Source organism: Sphaeramia orbicularis, chromosome 11, assembly GCF_902148855.1.
Source record: "Sphaeramia orbicularis chromosome 11, fSphaOr1.1, whole genome shotgun sequence".
NCBI classification, from domain to species: domain Eukaryota; kingdom Metazoa; phylum Chordata; class Actinopteri; order Kurtiformes; family Apogonidae; genus Sphaeramia; species Sphaeramia orbicularis.
Window position 1 is genome coordinate 48,789,094 of NC_043967.1, and position 20,480 is coordinate 48,809,573.

The 20,480-nt window shown below is 39.0% G+C and overlaps 1 protein-coding gene across 1 annotated transcript in view; it reads left to right on the plus strand.

Annotated features, from left to right (window-relative positions):
• Positions 1–20,480, plus strand: part of macf1a (microtubule actin crosslinking factor 1a) — a 377,887-nt gene that overhangs the window by 341,096 nt on the left and 16,311 nt on the right. The window contains 25 exon segments of the mRNA XM_030146682.1: positions 561–569; positions 2,104–2,329; positions 3,668–3,894; positions 3,996–4,118; positions 4,934–5,035; positions 5,154–5,255; positions 5,521–5,694; positions 5,931–6,086; positions 6,805–7,002; positions 8,186–8,314; positions 9,669–9,851; positions 10,091–10,246; positions 10,955–11,161; positions 11,356–11,475; positions 11,599–11,768; positions 11,864–12,023; positions 12,457–12,651; positions 12,732–13,004; positions 13,500–13,688; positions 13,839–13,950; positions 14,815–14,975; positions 15,614–15,776; positions 15,868–16,022; positions 16,972–17,046; positions 19,491–19,508. Coding sequence (XP_030002542.1) covers positions 561–569; positions 2,104–2,329; positions 3,668–3,894; positions 3,996–4,118; positions 4,934–5,035; positions 5,154–5,255; positions 5,521–5,694; positions 5,931–6,086; positions 6,805–7,002; positions 8,186–8,314; positions 9,669–9,851; positions 10,091–10,246; positions 10,955–11,161; positions 11,356–11,475; positions 11,599–11,768; positions 11,864–12,023; positions 12,457–12,651; positions 12,732–13,004; positions 13,500–13,688; positions 13,839–13,950; positions 14,815–14,975; positions 15,614–15,776; positions 15,868–16,022; positions 16,972–17,046; positions 19,491–19,508 — 3,783 coding nt within the window.

Below are 20,480 nucleotides of genomic sequence, written 5' to 3' on the forward strand. Positions count from 1 at the left end.
TGTAGTCACATGAAAAAAAAGGGTTTAAGGTGTAATATTTACAAATTACACAGTTAGGTTAGTGGATCTTCCAGTTTCTGTATCGTTACGCCCCTAGTATCATCACATCATGTCTTTTATTGTAGTTTTCTCTACAGACATTTTACTTCCTCTCTGCTCTCCATTTCATTAGACATCATTGAATCACTGAATCTCTTCGTAGCAGACTGAACGGTGCAGTCATCAATAATGCGTGTCATTTTGTACTGTATGCATGTATCTGATTTAACTCATTGTCTTGTTTCTCCACCCTCCACCCCCTTGAACTCACCCACGTTTTGTTTCAAACTCCTTCTCTCTTTCCACCTGCACTTTATCCCTCACTCCACCTCCTATGTCGTCCTTTAACTTCACCTCAATCCCCCTCGTCATGTCCACCCCCTCATCGTCCTCTCGTCCCTCCACACCCGCATCATTCCCTCCACCGCCCCCCCCCCCAACCCCTCATTCATTGTGGATGTGCTGTGTGTGTTGCACCACCACCATTTTCTCCATGGTCACTGCTCACTGCAATCACCCAGCTGGTAGAGGTAAGACCACAGACTGACAGCAACAAAACTGGCACTCAGGCCGCAGCTCTGCATGATTTGGTGGAATAAATGTGAATCAAAATCAACATACATCATTTGAACCTGAATTTAAGCCTCTGTATTAAAGTTCTGCATCAAATTATGTGTCTGTTAACCCTGAGTGACCACACAACTGACAAATATTTTAGCAACTGTCCTTTTGCACTGGAAAAAAATCAAAATCTTACCAAGTGTATTTTTTATCAATTATAGTTAAAATATCTTATCACACTTTAAATAAGACATAATCACCTAAAGAGTAACTTTTCAGTGAGATATAAGAACTGATTGTTAGACAAAGGATCTTGAAAATCTTATTTCAAGAGATCTTACCAAGATAATTTTCACCTGTTCAAAAGTTACTCTTGAGGTGATTATGTCTTATTTTAAGTGTGATGAGATGTTTTGACTGGAAATAAGATTTTGATTTTTGCAGTGTATAGACTTGGAATTAACCTAATCTGAAACTGAGCTCAGTCTTCAATTAGGTTTAATCCGAATCCTTAAAACCAGTTACGTACAGTTTCTTCCTTTTTGTGTCGCAAAAATCTTTCTGTCCAGCCAGATTAGATTTGTTGTGTCATGTGATGATTACGCAGTTTTATTCACCCCAGTTTAAAGTAGTAAAATGTGTTGTGTCTTCTTCCTTGTCCTTAACGTCTCCTCGGTTCTCTCAGAGGACTTCGTTTAGCTCCCTTTTGTGTCGTAGTTAAATTAAAATTCTGTGAGAGTTCCACAGTCTGGGTGACATGACGAAAGTCAATATAGAGATCTACAGGGTGAAATCACAGAGGAGGCCATTCCCTCTTGATTTTCTGTCTAAAATACTCCCAATATACTATTTTTTCCATGCAGTTCTTTTTTCTGTGTCTGTGAAATCCAGCTCTAAGCAAAGTGTGATTCATGCTTAAGTGTAGTGTGGTTCATCTTCATTTTAATGAAGATACCAGTGTGAGCTGTAGGATGTTCTTTCTTCATTATGAAAGCTTAATGATACAACATCATTATCATCACTCAGTTTAACTCAAAAAAAAAAAAAAAAAAAAAATATATATATATATATATATATATATATATATTCCATTCATGAAAAAAAAAGCTACAACAAAACAGAAGAGAACACTTTGCTTTTGCTAAATCACCATTATTTATTTCTCTGTTTTGTGGTTAAGACATTTTAAATGCAGATTATTTTCAGTGGAATATATATTTAGAATAAATAATTAATGTCTCTGACCACAAAAAATTCTCATACTCAACATGTATCACTGTGATGTATGACTGCAATCACGATTTTTATTCTGATCACCTTTTCTAAAAAAAAAAAAAAGAAATAAAAAACTTTACAGTGTGAGGATACCTGTAACAGATAGCTGACCACCCACGTATAATCTCAGTATTTCAGACTATCATCATGTCACTCAGTAGTAAAAACCCAAACACCTCAACACACTCTTTCTCGTCATAACTCTTTCTCTTCCATCTCCATCTACAGTTTCACGATAAGATGGACCCTCTGTTGGAGACCCTGGAGGGGGCGGTGCAGCGGCTGCGGCAGCCTCCTCCGGTGGCAGCCGAGGTGGAGAAGATCAGGGAGCAGCTGGCGGAGCACCGAGCCCAAGGGCTGGAGCTGGACAAGCTGCTGCCAAGCTTCTCCGCCCTCTGCGCCCGCGGAGAGGAGCTCATCGGCCGAGCTGCCCACGACGACCCCGCCGCCCAGGGTGAGATCATATTTAGACACTTAAATCACACCAGACCACATTCAGCCAAGAACCTCAGCCAGTAATAATGTTATTTTTGGTCTATTTATTCTATTTTTGTTACGATCTAGCCACCATTTTCCGGAAAGAAAAGGAAAAGGAATCTTTATATCATGTATAAAAATAAGCTAAATATGCTGTTTTCCATATATTATCAGTTATACAAACATATGAAAGAAGCTTAAATGTAACACATCAGATAAATACAATAAACCCCTCCACACCAACCAATGTACAAATAACATGAACATAATATAATGTTGCTGTTGGGGGGAAACCTCTCATGTCAAAAACAGTTATTTTTCAGGAAACTGGAAAAATGATGCATATTCTAAATAAATGAATGGAGTTAAGAGATGTAGTCACAAGCAGTTTTCAACACTTTTCATTGGTTAAATATTTCTAAAACCATCAGGCCAGCTTGAAGACTGACCAATAGAATCATTTTATGGCAAAAAAAAAAAAAAAAAGATCAAAAATGGACTTACGAGGTTTCTGCCCGACAGCAACAAGTAGCAGCACAGAACAGAGAGCCAACATTAATTAGATTATACTATGCTATTAACATTTTTATGGCAAAAAAGAAGAAGAGCCTGTTACAAGGAGCTTTGTTTTGGACTGAAATGGCCTTATAGCCCAGGTGGGATCAGCTTAAACAAGTGAATTGTACGATGTGTTTGAAGAAAATGTAATTTTGTTTATTGTGTCCCATTTTCAGAGATGGAATTTGGACCTTTGATTCTAGTTTAATTCTCCTGTGTAACTTCTGTTAGTGTCCAGACTAATGTGGCCATTTGTAACATGCAGAAAACAGTGGACACAAGTAAATGTGTTCATGTGACAAGCATGTGAAAAAATATGAAGATTTCACTTTTATTCTCTGTAGGACATTGTTTCTAGTGGCACTAAATCAATGTGCAGACCCTGTCAAATCTTGTAATGGAACCGATTCAGCAGGAAAAGATCTGCATATTTCTTCCAGTTTCACCACATTGTGAGACAAATGCGGGTCTTTGTTCCCGAGCCCTCAGATGAACGGCCTGTTTAGATACCGTCCATCCCTCTGCACTGTAAAATGAAAGGCCTCACTGTCCATCGATGGTGGGAGTAGACTGATGAAAGACTCAACTAAGCCGGACAACAGCAGAGGGCAACATTCAGACAACCACAACTCATAACCTTATTCTATCTTAGTGTTGTTTTAGCCTGATCTGCTGAAAAATGACTAGTAAAACATCCCTTCATATGTTCCTTTCTGCCTCCATATTTCATGCTAATCCTTCCTCCTTTTCCCTCCAGCTGTACGTTCACGTCTCCTGCGTCTGCGCTCGCTGTGGGATGAGATCCGTCAACGCGCCGAGGAGAGGGAGGGCAAACTCAACGACGTCCTGGACCTGGCCGGAAAGTTCTGGGCTGATGTGGCCGCTCTACTGAGCACGCTCAGAGACTCCCAAGACATCGTGAAAGAGCTGGAGGACCCTGGAGTGGACCCCTCCCTCATCAAACAACAGATCGAAGCAGCTGAGGTGAGAAATAACAATCAATAAACACACAGACGAGAGCGAGCGAATGTAGTTTTTTTTCCCTTTTAAACGACTCACCTGTTCATTCATTTTTTGTTTCTTAGGCCATCAAGGCAGAGACAGACGGACTGAGGGAGGAGCTGGAGTTTGTCAGGACCCTCGGAGCAGACCTCATCTTTGCCTGTGGAGAAACTGAGAAACCAGAAGTCAAGAAAACCATCGATGAGGTGAGACATGCAACTGAGATATAAAACATTTCTGCATGAAAATGTCTAAAACAAGGCATTTTACACCAGATTATATAATTTTATTATTATTACTAATTTTTTGTCATTTTTAGTTACCTTTTAAATTTTTTTATCCTTTATTTTTATTGTATTTCTTGTATATTGCCTTGTGCTGCTGTACATTTGAATTTCCCTTTTGGGGGATCAATAAACTTTATCTTATCTTATCTTTCCAATTTTCAAATTCAGAGAAATCTATGTATTTTAATCAAATTTAACAACCCATTTCATTTGGTCACCCATCAACACTGGATAAAATATCAGAAGTTAAGACACAGTAACACATTTTGCAACATAATGCTCTAGTAGACTTCATTTAATTATACTTCACCATCTACCTAGGTTACTACAATGTGCTAATACTATAACATGATAAGAGATTACACATTAGACAAGTCTGCTCATATAATGTAAAGATAGCATTTAATGTTATGTTAGTTAACATTATCTAAAACTGTTCAGTGAATAAATGAATGAATAATGACTAAATTCAATGTAAATAAAACTTCAGTATTTTACCTCATCTTTACACATTCATTTTTTTGAGGCAGATACATTTTCACCTCCAGTGGTGCAAAAACCAGCTGTTCCCATGATTCCACATTTCTTCACAATGTTATAAAAAAGCTTTTTTTTTTTTTTTTTTTTTTTTTACGGAGACCCACAGCTTTGAATGTTATACAGTAATATGTGTGTCTGCAGAGGTTTGTTGACTCTTTCATATAACCTCTTGTCATCCTGTTTCTGTGGTGCAGATGAACGCTGCCTGGGAAGGTCTGAACCGGACCTGGAGAGAGAGGATGGAGAGACTGGAGGAGGCCATGTCTGCATCTGTGCAGTATCAGGACGCTCTCCAGGTTTGTATCATATTAAAATAATATCTAGTCATAAGTAACAAGTTTAAAGTCCATTGTTAGATTTGACTCAAACTCTACTCATCTCCAAATGTATGATTTGTGTCTTTGTGTTTTTCAGTCCATGTTCGACTACCTGGACAACGCAGTCATCAAACTATGTGACATGTCGACTGTGGGAACTGACCTGGGAACTGTCAAACAGCAAATTGATGAACTCAAGGTTGGAATGATGATTTCAGAATGATGTAATATTTGATCAGAATGTAGATGATGCCGTTCTTTTTGCCATCCACAAACAAATTTATGAGAAGTTTAAAAAAAAAAAAAAAAAAAAAAGAGTTCAAAAATTCTGTGATTCAAAGTTTTCATGTATTTGATGTAAGAAAATCAGGGTATTCTTAGGATGTTTATAGATGCAGACATATTTTAAATAAATCAAGAAATAACAGTCTGTCAATCTGTTTTTCTTCCATCCGCCTGAGCAGCAGTACAAGGTGGAGGTCTACCAGCAGCAGATCGATATGGAGAAGTTGTGCCACCAGGGGGAGCTGCTGTTAAAGAAAGTGTCCGACCAGACAGACAGGGACATGATCCAGGAGCCGCTGACCGAGCTCAGACACCTCTGGGACAACTTGGGGGATAAAATCACCCACAGACAGGTAAAGTGACCACATGTGGCAGCCGTGTGGTCAAACAGTGAGTGTTATCCCTGAATAACACACTCAAACTGTAACTGACCTTAAGAGTCAAACCCCACTGCTTCCCCTGGGAAACTCGCCGTGTTGGTCTTCTTGCCATTGTGGAGGATTGCATGTATTTGACAGCTGCTTTTCATTATAGTCAAATATTTGAATGCCTATTTTTAAGCCTGAACCTCGTTCCCTTTTCACCGCAGCATAAGCTGGAGGCTGCCCTGCTGGCCCTGGGTCAGTTCCAACATGCCCTGTCTGAGCTCCAGGCCTGGCTGAACCACACACACACCACGTTGGACACACAGCGACCAGTCAGCTCTGACCCCAAGGCCATCGAAATCGAGCTCGCCAAACACCACGTACGGTTTCTTTTAGAATTTCCTGAAAATAGCTGTTACTTCTTTTACTCTGCTTTCATCTAATGTGTTTATTTGGTAACAACATAAGCTGTTTAAACAAAGGTTTTCCCAGTCTAAGTTTATTTCTAAGTACATTTTCCCAAAAACAGAAGATCCTACACACCCCTCTTGCTCTTAAAAACAATTTCTGGATTGACAATCTTAATTTAACTGGATTATTTTCCACCCATCTTTTCTTCTGAGATGTAGAACAGTAATCATTTTAGGTCAAGGACACATGAAAAGTGTCCTGTCACCTTATATTTTTTATTGTCTATTTATGAAGGAGAAAAAGAGTTTAAAAAAAAAAAAAAAAAAAAAAAACAAGACCACATATAGCACCACAGCTCATTGTAAAATATTTTTACTCAGTAATTTACAGAGTATGCATATCTAAAAAATGAAAACATTATCCTTGCAAATAAAAAATCATTGCAAAGTCTGTGTCTGAGTGCAGAGCAGAACTGGATCTGCTGAATCCCATAACTCATTAAAGCATAATGTGCTGTGGAATTTCTACATTCAGGCCTTTGATGGACTTGTTTTTCCCTGAAACGTTATCATTTTGTGATATTAGTTTATTAAACCCTGCTGTAGCCTGTGATAGGTACATGTTTTCTTCTTTTTTTAAATTTCTGTTCAGTGTAATTAACACCTTTGTGCCGTCCCTCTATTCCAGGTGTTGCGTAATGATGTGCTATCCCATCATGCCACGGTGGAGAATGTGAACAGTGCTGGCGCTGAGCTCCTCGAGTCGTCTCCTGGCGATGAGGCCAACCACCTGAGGGTCCAACTGGATCAGCTCAATCAGAGCTGGGAAAGCCTCCTGCTCAAGACCCAGGAGAGACAGAAACTGCTGGAGGCCGCCCTGCAGCAGGTCCTGATACTGCAACACCTCCACAATATGTCACATTATAGAGTAATAGAGCCCATAATGACAGCAGTTTAGGAATATTGTAGTACAACCTTAAAGGCAGGTTAGGAGATGTTTTCCTGGAGCATTTTTTACTGAACAGGTGTCAAACATGCAGCCTGTGGGCCAAAACGGGCCCTCCAAAGGTTCCAGTCCGACCCGCAAAATTACACTGAAGATGTTAACAGTTAAAGGTGTTGAACTGGTTTTAGCCCCTTGTGATCTAAAGTAAAATGATAGTCTAATAACCCTATAACAATAAAATATGAACAACCTGAAAATTAAGTACAATTTTAACAATATTCTTGCTGTTACTAAATGTTATGTGGATTTGTAGACCCGATTTGTAAGTTATGTTAATAAGATGACACATAATATTGTAGAAGTTATACTTATTTTAGTTCCAAACTTCCAAATTTCAACAATATTATGCCTCTTACCAAATGTTTGTGTAACATTTTGTGTAATGCACATGTACAAGTTAATAAGGTATAAGCTGAGGCGTAATATTGTTAAAACTGTGCTTTTTTTGAAAGAAATAGTTGTTCACATCTTTTTTTGTGAAAGGATAGTTTGAGAATGTAAATATTTTTATAATTTAATGTTTTTTATTATACTAAAATGAGGAGAAAAACTTGGAGTTGTCATTATTTAGAGGTTTTTATGCTATTGGTTTGGCCCACTTGAGATCGAATTGAGCTGAATGTGGCCCCTGAACTAAAATGAGTTTGACACCCCTGTTTTACTGTATTGCTAAAAATCCCCTTCACACCCCGATTGGAACCAATTAATTAAATGCTCTAACCCAAAAATAAAAAATGTTTGTCACCTGCGGAATGGACAGGACTGAAAAACACCATCCAATCATTTTAACCGGCCCATCGAAATGATTGAACGGTGACATGTCTATCAAACTCAACACCCATATGTCCCTCCCCCTCCCCCCTCTGTGAGTACAATCCGGTACTCTGGAGGTGTGGCTGCAGGGGGAAGTCTGAAGAAAGGGGTTTGGACTTCTGAATTGTGTATTTTCAAAATGTGGCTTGTTCGAACTGTTTTTTCAGAATCTCCTACCCTACCTTTAATGTGAAACTAGAATAATTAATTAATACCTGCTCCACCTCTTGCATCACTTCGTTTGGTGTAGGCTGAGGGTTTCCATGGAGAGTTGGAAGAGTTCCTCCAGTGGCTGAGGAGGACGGAGAGCCAGCTGTCAGCCGCCAAACCAACAGGCGGCCTCCCCGAAACAGCCAGAGAACAACTACAGCAGCACATGGTAACGTTACACCTTTAATCTGCACCGTGTCAGTACTGGGCACAATACTGTTCACACATTAATGTCCACAGTGGGAGAAATTAGAGAAGCTGGCAGGGCTCGAACTCAGAAGAAGAGCTGTTTGTGTCCTGCTCTGTTAAAAAATAAAAGGTTGGGTGGAAACAGTGAAACATGTGCATCATGGTAAAATAGTAGTGGTACTAACATGTTTGGTTTATTTCAGTTCCTAGGCAGATTTTCCATCGGTAGAAAAAAATATTCTTGTGTAAATAAACCAGTTCCAGTGTTTTCATGTGTACAATTCTTTATTCTTTCTGGGTCCACACCCAACAAAGCATGACGCATTAAACAAGACATTTCATCTTTAGACTCAACAAGGCATTTTTGTCCTCTGTAGGAGACGAGTTTCACAGTTTTACTTAAAAAAAACAAAAATGTCATCCATTGCAAAGGACAGTAGATAAAAAAAGGTATCTGAAAAAACTGTTTCCAATCAAGACGATTATTTATTAATAATAATAAGTATACATCCCACTTATATAGTGCTTTTTTGGACACTTAAAGATCCTTCACAAACAAACAAAACAAAACAAAAAAAACAGAGAAAAAAAGATGCTCAAGAAAATGCAAGTTTGAACAGATGAGTTTTGAGTAGTGATTTGAAGTTTTGTGTTGAGTCCGAGTTCCTGATGTTTTGTGGGAATGAGTGATTTAATGTAAAGAAGCCAAAACTTTTATTTTAAATAACTGTATTTAACTGAGAATCTAACAGATATTAAAAGTGAAGATAGGAGCATGTTAAAGTTGAGTGAAAGTAAAATAAAAACATCGAACTACATCCTCTTTTAGTCGGTTTATGTAGTTGTTAATTAATGTTGGGGGTTTTTTTGGGGGTTTTTTTACACTCTCTTTAAAACATTGTTTATTAGGGGCTGAAATGATCTTAATTGTCAACCACATTATGATGATTCAAAGTCACCATTTCACATTTTTACTTCCTTCTAACTTTACTTACAATTCAGAAGCAAAGTTTGTCTCAATATCAAATTCACCCATTTGATTTAGTTTAAGGTAAAAACCTGTTTGCTTCCATCACATAATACAACAGATATATTGGCAATATTAGTGACAGATATTATAAGCACAATAACATTTTTACTGTCAAAGTTTTTAGCAGATGTTCATAGTATTATCTTACACACTCTCCTCTGTTTACACACACACATACTTGGCATATGGTGACTCTGAAACTTTAACCGTTTTCATTGTTCTAAACCACGCGGTGAAACACAACAACGCGCCAGCCTCCGGTCTTAGTTGTGACTCGGCTCACTTCGCTCTTCTCTGTGTCCAGGAGCTTCAGGCCCAGTTGACTCAGCGAGGAGAACAGTACCACCGCCTGCTGGACCAAGGGGAGTCCATGCTTCTGGCTCGCGGAGGGGAAGAAGCTGGTCCCGGTGCAACTCAGACCCAGCAGAACCTGGCCATGCTGCAGAACAAGTGGGCCAGCCTCAACACCAAGATGGACGACCGCAGGGTAAGACTGTGGGGAACATCACACAGCTTTGTCCTGCTCTACTTTCCTTTGTTTAGCATTTTAATAACGATAATAAACTGGAACTATGGCGCTCTTTACTAAATGCGTCACTCATTGCTTTACAAAGGAAATAAAACCAGGCTTTATGTGCGGCTTTGTTTGTTGTAGGGTCTGTGGCGAACGTTTGATGTTTTCTTGTGGATTTTCTCTTAACTCTGAACTCTGTGTGAACTTTCCAGGCGAAGCTCGAAGAGGCTGTTTCCCTGGCAACCGGTTTCCAGACATCGCTGCAGGACACCATCAACTGGCTGACCCAGGCTGAGCAGACCCTGAACATGGCACAGCCCCCCAGCCTCATATTGGATACCGTCCTCTTCCAGATCGACGAGCACAAGGTAGATACTGTCATTATAAGAAACAATACTAAAACCACTGATTATTTAAAGGTTATTTTTTACAATAAATGTCTAACTTCATAAACCTTTTAGGATAATAAGGCTTATAATGGTCTGTCTGTAATTTTGTTTATTATCTTTGACTGTTTTCTCACTATTATGACTTATTATGCAGTGTAATTTTGTACAAATTATGTGTCTAACTCTTGAAATTTACATCGCTTTTAGTTAACTCCTGCAGTTTGGGTGGCTAATCACTGAAAATAAGGGCTTTTTTTCTTTTTCAAGAAACAAGTAATAGATTCACAACTTACAAATTTATTTTACTGCAGAGGAAGTGAAGCCATTTCTATTTGTTTGCAAATAATTCCCTCATGTATCTCAACTTTGGCTAGTTCCTAAACAAACCATCTGTCTCTAAAAGCTATGACTGTGTTTCTCAGTGAAGTATTATTTGTACAAAACTGCATTGTGAGGAGTAGTATTTTGCTTTCATAATGGTGAGAAAAAGACCATCATAGCTCTTTAAATTTTAGACCTTTCAATTTATTGACAGATGTTGTAAAACTAGAATATAATAGCTTGTAAGCATTGCATTTAAACGTGATCTTTTCTCATTTTTATTTCTGACATAGCCTTTAGCAGCCATTCCAACACTTATTTCCCTTGAGTTTGATCTTCAATCCTAAATCATCATCATGTCTGCAGGTATTTGTGAATGAAGTGAACACCCACCGAGAGCAGGTTCTGGCTCTGGAAAAGGCCGGCTCTCAGCTCCGCTTTGCCAGCCTAAAGCAGGACGTCGTACTCATCAAGAACCTGCTGCTCAGCGTCCAGGCCCGCTGGGACAAGCTGGTCCAGAGGTCACTGGACCGCGGACGACACCTCGATGAGGCCCGCAAAAGGGCCAAACAGGTACTGAACACAAGACTTTATGGACGATGGTGTTATTTAAATGTGTTCTGGTAAAATGTTGTGTAGATGACAAAGAGAAAATTGAGTTTACACTTGAAAATTAGATGAATTAAATCCACTTTGGATCTAATTCCTCTCAGTTAGAGAGTAATACTTTTAGAAAATCAAATAACACTGGCCCATTCTCCTTTTAGTTCCACGAGGCTTGGAGGAAGCTGACAGACTGGCTGGAGGAGGCTGAGAAAAGACTGGACTCAGAGCTGGAGATCTCCAATGAACCAGACAAGATCAAAGTTCAACTGGCCAAACATAAGGTACAGAAGGAAGATTTCACATAAGAACATGCATACACTCCAAAGATCAAACAACAGTAACAGATTAAACATTTCAACATCTGTTCCTTTTTACAATGTTATTTTTTTCATTGTCATCTCCAGGAGTTTCAGAAAGCATTGGGGTCAAAGCAGCCGGTTTATGACACTACAGTGAGGTCTGGAAAGGCCATGAGGGACAAGGCCCAGTTACCAGCCGACACCCAGAAACTGGACCACTTAGTGGGTGAAGTCCGTGACAAGTGGGACACCGTCTGTGGCAAGAGTGTGGAAAGGTAAAGAAAATGAAAACTGGGCTTTGAAGCTGGTAAATATTTACTATAGGTGTAAAAAGTTAAATACGATCATCTGTCTTCTGTCCTTTATTCAGGCAACACAAGCTGGAGGAGGCTCTGCTGTTCTCAGGTCAGTTTGCCGAGGCCTTGCAGGCCCTGGTGGACTGGTTGTACCGGGTGGAGCCCCAGCTAGCTGAAGATCAGCCGGTGCATGGAGACCTGGATCTGGTGTCCAACCTCATGGACTCCCATAAGGTCTGCTGAACAGATCACTCTGCTACAGAACTGCTCTGGAAAAAAATCTAAATCTTATCAAATGTATTTTTCTCATTTCTTGTCAAAATACCTCATCACACTTAAATTAGGACATGATCACCAAAAGAGTAACTTTTCAGTGAGCTATGCTTAATTCAAGCAAAAAATCTGCCAATGGAACAAGTGAAAATTATCTGGTAAGATTTCTTGAAATAAGATTTTCAAGATCTGTTGTCTAAAAATAAGTTCATATATCTCACTGAAAAGTTATTCATTAGGTGATTATGTCTTATTTTAGGGGTGATGAGATATTTTGACTAGAAATGAGAAAAATACACTTGGTAAGATTTAGATTTTTTCCAGCGTATCTAACATGTTTGTTTTACTTTAGCAGTTTGAGTCATACATGGTGCATTAATGTCCAAATCTGCAGGTTTTCCAAAAGGAGATGGGTAAGAGGACCGGCAGCGTTCAGGCTCTGAAGCGCTCGGCTCGGGACCTGATGGAGACCGGCCGCGATGACACAGCCTGGGTCAAAGTTCAACTCCAGGAGCTTAGCAACCGCTGGGATACAGTGTGTGCTTTGTCGGTAACCAAGCAGACCCGTCTCCAGCAGGCCCTCAAACAGGTCAGGTTTCTACTCATTTCTTCTGTGCTCAGTAAATCTTGTTCCCTCTGTTTTTACCATTTTGTCTCTTTCATTTTCAGGCAGAGGAGTTTCGTACTGCAGTTCAGGTGCTTCTGGAGTGGCTCTCTGAGGCCGAACAGACCCTTCGTTTCCGTGGCGTCCTTCCAGAGGAGGCGGAGACTCTGCAGGCGCTGCTGCACACTCATCGTGACTTCATGGGCACAGTGGAGGATAAAAGAGTGGATGTCAATAAGGCTGCTGGTATGGGAGAAGCCATCCTGACTGTGTGTCACCCAGACTCCATCACCACCATCAAACACTGGATCACCATCATCAGGGCACGCTTTGAGGAGGTGAGAGGGAAACATTTACACTGCATCAAAATGTCCTGAACTTCTGTTAACCGAGAGCATGGGTGTCAAACATGTGGTCTGTGAGTCCAAAGGATCTGATCTGACCTGTGGGATGAATTTGTGAAACGCAGAAATTATACTGAACATAATAAATTTAAGTTCAGAGGCCACAAAGGCACAAAATATTTCGTTTTAAGCATAATATTGTTAAAATTGCACTTATTTTTCCTAACAAATGTCAGGTTGTTCATGGTTTTTCATGTTATTCACATTTTTTTAAAGGATACTTTGTACGTGAAAGCGTTTCATTTCCCTTTTTTCAGAAGTTTGTAGTTGTCATTATTTATAGGTTATTATGTTATTATTTTACTGGTATGGCCCACTTGAGATCATATTGGCCCTTAAACTAAAATTACTTTGACACCACTGACCTAGAAAATGAAACTTCTAAGATGATGAAAGTAAAAGGGTAACATCTGTGTCTGGGTTCTGCAGGTGCTGACGTGGGCGAAGCAGCATGAGCAACGGCTGGAGACGGCGCTCACAGAGGTGCTCAACAATGCTAACCTGCTGGAGGAGCTGTTGTCATGGCTACAGTGGGCTGAGACCACACTGGTCCAAAGAGACACAGAGCCGCTTCCTCAGGACATCCCACAACTCAAAACACTCATCACTGAACACCAGGTTGGTTTCCTTTTTACTCGCTGACTCATGGTTTGTTTGTGGGCGACTAAACACCCAAACAGGAATAAATCCTACAGAAACCTGGCTGTGTTTGTTCTGTTAACATCTGTGTACTCTGTGTACTCGGCTCACAGCGTTTGTCATTCTCAGGTGTTTATGGAAGAGATGACGAGGAAGCAGCCAGATGTCGACAAGGTGACGAAGACCTACAAAAGGAAGCCAGCTGAGCCTCCCAGCAGCCTCGCAGAGAGGAGAGGAACCCGTACGTCACCTTCTGTTTACCTTCGAATCACAAATATGGTCGCCTCCCACTCAAGATTCAACGATTCAAAGTGCTTTTTATTGTCATGTGTACAGAAAAAAAACCAAGTTTCCCTGTACAATGAAAATCCTACTTTGCCATCCATGTTGAATGCCAAGAGAATTTAAGATGTATAAAAATTTCAATAGAATAATTTAGCTCGGAAATTAGATCAAATAAAATGAAGTGGCATTTAAGAATGGCATACAAAAGAAAATGAGCATAAAAAATAAAAATGAAAAAAATAAGCTACTATTACTAAGAGAAAAATATATATATATTTACATAAATGTGCAATATCTGGGTAATTGTTCAAACTGCCAGAGGTAAATGGTATATAATGTGCATAAACTGTCAGAGATGAACAGTGTGATATACAGTCACAGAAAAAAATATTAGACCACCCCTTGTTTTCTTCAGTTTCTTGTTCATTTTAATGCCTGGTACAACTAAAGGTAGATTTCTTTGGACAAATATAATGATAACAAAAATAGCTCATAGTAGTTTAATTTCAGAGCTGATATCTATCCATTTTCCATGTTTTCTTGATAATAACCAAAATCACTTCAGTTCTCACATCAATATCTATGGCATTGTACTGACAAAAACAGTGCTTTTAGACATTCCATGTTTTCTTTTCTCTGTTTTAGCCGCATGATACACACAGGAGTTAGTACTTGATTGCATATCCGTTGTTTTTGATAAGTTTTTATGATCTAATAATTTTTTCCGTGACTGTATATAAGTCTCCCTAACAATAGCATGAATGCAAATGTTAAAAAACATATTCAACCCAGTGACTAATGCAGACTTGACCCTCTGTAGGCAAACACCAGCAGCAACAGCAGCAGCAGCAGCAGGCGGCCATGCAGGTTCCAGGGGGAAACCCACGTCTCAACCAGCTCTGTGCGAGGTGGCAGCAGGTTTGGCTGCTGGCCCTCGACCGCCAACGCAAACTCAATGATGCTCTGGATCGACTGGAGGAGGTACGTGTTGTATTGAATAGAATCTGAAATGGAATGGTAGTCAGATCGCATCAGTGTAGCGTCACTGTGTTCGACAAAATCAGTCCATTTTGAAGCATTTATGATAGAGGTGAGTTTCTGAGTGTTGCCTTTACGATAGTCCAGGTTGATTTGTGTTGTATTTTTGAAAATGTAAAACACCGCAGCAAGGTTGTCTAATTTCCAAACACTTTTGAAACATACTTTATTCAGTCTAATTGCTCATAGTTAGCGCTTAAATGCTGATGTTAAATATAGTGTGAGTGCACAGTCTAGGAGGACCTGAGCTGTAACTGAGTAAAAAGTGTGTTTGGACCAACTTTGCCCCAAACAAATTAAGATCCAGAACACAAAAATGAAATTCCCGGGTTATTCCCAGTTATTCAAGTATTGTCACCTCACATTTTTATGTATCAAATATGTCTGCTCACACCAAAGTAATCCATCATGGTGAACTCGGATTGGAAAAAATTTAAAACTATGCCCATGTGTTCCTCTGTGTGAATGCTATTAAGGGTTGACATCTGTGATTTTTCTGTCTGGTGGCACTTAACTTCATAATTTTGCTCTTTTCTGTGTTCTTCCTGACACTGAATTTAAAACGCATTTTCACTTTTCAGCTCAAAGAATTTGCCAACTTTGACTTTGACGTGTGGAGGAAGAAGTACATGCGCTGGATGAACCATAAAAAGTCTCGCGTCATGGACTTCTTCAGACGCATCGACAAGGACCAAGACGGAAAGATCACACGACAGGAGTTCATCGACGGCATCCTGGCCTCAAGTCAGTCACAGATCATTGTTGTGCGTAAACTGTTGAGTTTTTTAAAAATGAGATTATCTGACTTACACGCTCCTGTTGTTTTACGGTGCAGAGTTTCCCACCAGTAAACTGGAGATGACCGCTGTGGCAGACATCTTTGACAGAGACGGAGACGGTTACATCGACTACTACGAGTTTGTTGCTGCTCTGCATCCCAACAAAGATGCCTACAGACCGACCACTGATGCCGACAAGATCGAGGATGAGGTGAAGGAAACTGATGATAAAACCAATGATTCTGAAGATGGACAGGCAGAAACCTCTTATGTCCAAAAGGGTTATATTTTAGGAAACTGGAAAAACAGTGTATGTTCTAAACAAGTGGTGCCAGGCACAACAAACCCCGCCCCTCGCAGGTATTGTAGCTTATTTTGGCATCGATCCAGCTGATGTCATCATGTCTATTTGTGTGGTGATATCAGCATGTTAATTGCCTCTATATATGTGCCAGGTTTGAAGTGAATTGAAATAAAAGTGATGTTTTTATAGACATTCGAAATTTTGCCCATTATAAGTAAATGGGGAAGAAAAAGATTCAAACAAATTCATAAAAAATTATAACTTTGACCTACTTTTCCCAAAATGTAACCACATCTATTTTGGGTCACTGGCAATATATAAACCCAATTTGGTATGAATTCACCCAATAGTTTTGCTGCTACAGACATGTGAAATTTCGCCTATTATAAGTAAAGGGGGGGGGGGGGGGGGGTTTAAGAAGTCATGAAAAATTTGAACTTTGACCTACTTTTGCCAAAATGTAATGACATCTATTCTGGGTCACTGGCAATTTATAAACCCAATTTGGTATGATTTCAAATAGTTTTGCTGCTAGAGTGTTAACAAACAAACCGAACCAAAAACAATAGCCCATTTTCATCACTTTTCATTGGTTAAATATTTCTAAAACCGTCAGGCCAACATAAAGTCTGACCAATAGAATCATTTTATGACTAAAAAAAAGACCAAAAATGGACTTATGAGGTTTCCGTCCAATTGTAAAGATATCTTTTCATTGTGCTGTAACGACTACACTACTGCTACGACATAATCCACCTCAGCCATTTTATACTCAGTTCAGTCTGTTGGATTAACAGAATATGTCTAAGTCTTTAGATGTTTTGAGTTTCCTCATTAATGTTTTGCTGTTGTGCAGGTGACTCGACAAGTGGCCCAGTGTAAATGTGCCAAGAGGTTCCAGGTGGAGCAGATAGGAGAGAACAAATACCGGGTAAGTTTACCTTTGTTACAGATAAAATTTTATATATTGTTATTTTTTTACTAGAAAATAATAACGTTGCTGTCAGATCTGGGTCAGAGAGGATTTGTAAGTCATTATGTGCACTTACTAGATGTACATCAGGTTCATTCAGAACACACTGGAGTGAGACTAATAGACTGGGGCGCCGCTACCAATTGTGGACCTCATGGATGTTAAACGTTGTGGGCCCTTCAGAAAACAAATTACCTGTAAATCTGTTGTCAGAGCCCAGGGTGTGGGGTAGTATAAGGACTTGAGATACAGGGATAATATAGGGGTAAAACTTAACTTTGGACGCCCAACTCCTGGCTTCTATTCCTCTCTTTTCTACTGCGGAGCTTACACAAAATTTTCACAACTTCTAACCTATATCGACTGGGCCTCCTGGAAATGCTGGGCCCCATGAATTTGTCATGTTTACCCCCCTTTACAGCGCCCCAGCTAATAGACACTAAGATACATTCAGATGGTTCTTTGTCTGAAATCTAAACTTGACGACCATGTCCACTACTGATTGCCAGTAATCACTTGCATCCACTCTTTGCCCCAGATCTGATCATACATAGTTTGTTTTTGACCAGCTGTGTTTGCACAACTCCGTCTGATTAACAGCTCACACTTCATAACCAAACTTCATATTTTTATGTGTCCACCTGTCACATGTATTTACAGGTGTATGTGTCTGTTTTATAACATGATTGTAACATCTCACAGCACTCCAGGATTTTCAGCACTGCTTTCTTTGTTGTCACGGAAATATTAATATAACCATGTAAATGTGACAGCGTAGATACACCATGGACTTCTGGGTAGGAATGAGGAAGAACTGACTTTTATTGACAAACCATTAGTTTTATTCTCTAAGGTAGCATGACTGAAGGGTAGTTAGAGATCTTAACGCTCACATGGTCAGAAACTTTCAATTGGAATCTTGCACAGGTTCAGTTGGGTAAACCTGAACCAGCCCACAAATACAGAACCAACCCATTTCTTACAATTATCTCTGAGTCAGTCCGGATTTGCTTCTTTAGCCCAAACCATCTACTTTTCCCACAACTCACTTAAATATTGAAATATTGATGTTCATATCACAAATCAACATGATTTGACATGTTGATTTGACATTACAGTTGTAGCCAGGATGTGTCCCAATATTTTTGTCCATATAGTTTAGAAACATTGACATTTCCTCAAATTTTAATGGGAGATTTTTCTTCCTAAGTGAAATGTGAAGAAAGTAGATGATTAGTTGTGGTAGAAAATTATTATTTACAGACAGAGCACGAAAAATATTTTAGAAATTTAGAGGTAGAACATTTAAAATCATAGTCATGGATAAAAATGAATAAATAAAAATCAATATTGAGACAAATTAAGTAAAAATCATCCCTATTTATCACATTATAAAGCTACATTATGACATTTGTTATTGTTGTTTTGTATCTCAGACCCCTGTTAGAAAAGAAACACCTGAATTCAACGTGTCCCAATACTTTTGTCCATATAGTTTATAAACATTAATATTTCCTCAAATTTTATTGCGATATTTTTTTTCCCGAGTGAAATGTGAAGAAAGATGGTTAGTTGTGGTAGAAAATTATTATTTACAGTCAGAGCATGAAAAATATTTTAGAAATTTAGAGGTAGAACATTTAATATCATAGTCATGGATAAAATAAATAAAAAATCTGTATCGAGACAAATTAAGTAAAAACCATCTCTTTTTATCACAATATAAAGCTATATTATATTTGTTATTGTTTTGTATCCCAGACCCCTGTTAGAAAATGAATCCAATGTGTCCCAATACTTTTGTCCTTATAGTGTATGTTGAGTTATAAGAGTGAACACAACAAACTGAGAGTCCAGACATTAAACCTGCAGGTGGTTCTGTATTTTTAAAGCCCCAGGAGTCTGTGAGTATCTACGCAGCACTTTACAGGAGTCATGTTTTCAGCAGCTTCTACTGGACCAACCGTCACCACCACCGCTGTCTGTCATCATTACCCACTAAGTAATGACATCCAGCGTCCGACTGCAGGACACTGGGGACGCTAATACAACAGGCTGTTTGTGTCACATATCATTTGTCTGTTTTGTTTCGACTCATGTGTGCGTCCAACTTCACTTTTCTTTCCTGTCTCTCTGTCTTCACCACCATCAGCTGCAAGTTGTAAAAACCATTTTAACAGCCACATGAGTTCGTGTCCACTGCATGTTACACAGACTAATTAGTAACGCAACATTATCATCACCGTTCAGATCAAAATATATGAAAAAGAAATGGAAATGTTTGTCATTTTTCAGCGCACATTTAAACCTTAAAAGCTCAGTTGTCAGTACTTGTTGTTTCACTCTTCTCTGTTTCTTTCTCCTTGTGTTTTTCTGCTCCGTGTCTGCTGGATTTATTGTAGTTCTTCCTCGGAAACCAGGTAAAGTGGCTGCCGATGCCGTGATCGGGACGTGTGAAACCTGCTTCCCAATCGCTCACCAAAGGAGCGCACTCCTCAAATCAGAATCAGAATACTTTACTAATCCCAGGGGTGAATTATCTGGTGTTGCAGTTGTTCCATTTAAGTATGATTAAAAAAAAAAGTAGCAGGAAAAAAATCACCGATACAACAGAAAAAGAAAAAATATATAAATATATACATAGATAAAGCTCTAAATATACAAACATATATATATAGCAAAGGATGGAAGGAAGGAAGGAAGGAATCAGTCTCTTGTTTGATTGAACCCATAAAGACCCAAACAACCGCCACTGACCAAAAGCATCCACTGATCTAAAATTTCCATTAATCCTATCAATACATGTGAATAATTGGTGTAAACTGCAGTTGTTCATCTTTTCATGGTCATCAGACATGACCCATTTGGATATTCAGAGGCTCTGTAGTTACCGTGGAAACACTGTCATCTTCTACAGCATTGATTCACCACACAGGAAATTTGTAAAGTTGAGTAAAATGTACTCGAATTAATGAAAATTTTACTCTACACAGATAACATTTGGTCCCTCTTTAAAAAGAGTAAAAGTTACTCTTTGGGTAGAGCTCTCCAAACTCAATATAGAGTCAATTTTACTCTTTTTGAAGAAGATACTTTTGACTCTGGAAAAAATGCTCAGTAATTTTTCCTGTGCAGTAAAACCCGTGGAGTTGGATCAGTGACAGTGGATGAAAATGCTTGGTTTATGTTCAGTTAATGATATGTTTTGCTGAAAAACTCACTTTTTCTTCCATTTTCATTGTTTTGATACAATAACCTTTGAATTTGCTCGGAGCTTTTATGAACATCCACATGATCACTTTAATTAAATAGAGGAAAAGACATGTTTATGTTTGTTTATGCATTTGGCAGATGCTTTTTTCCAAAGCGACTTACAGGGGAAAACCAATCAA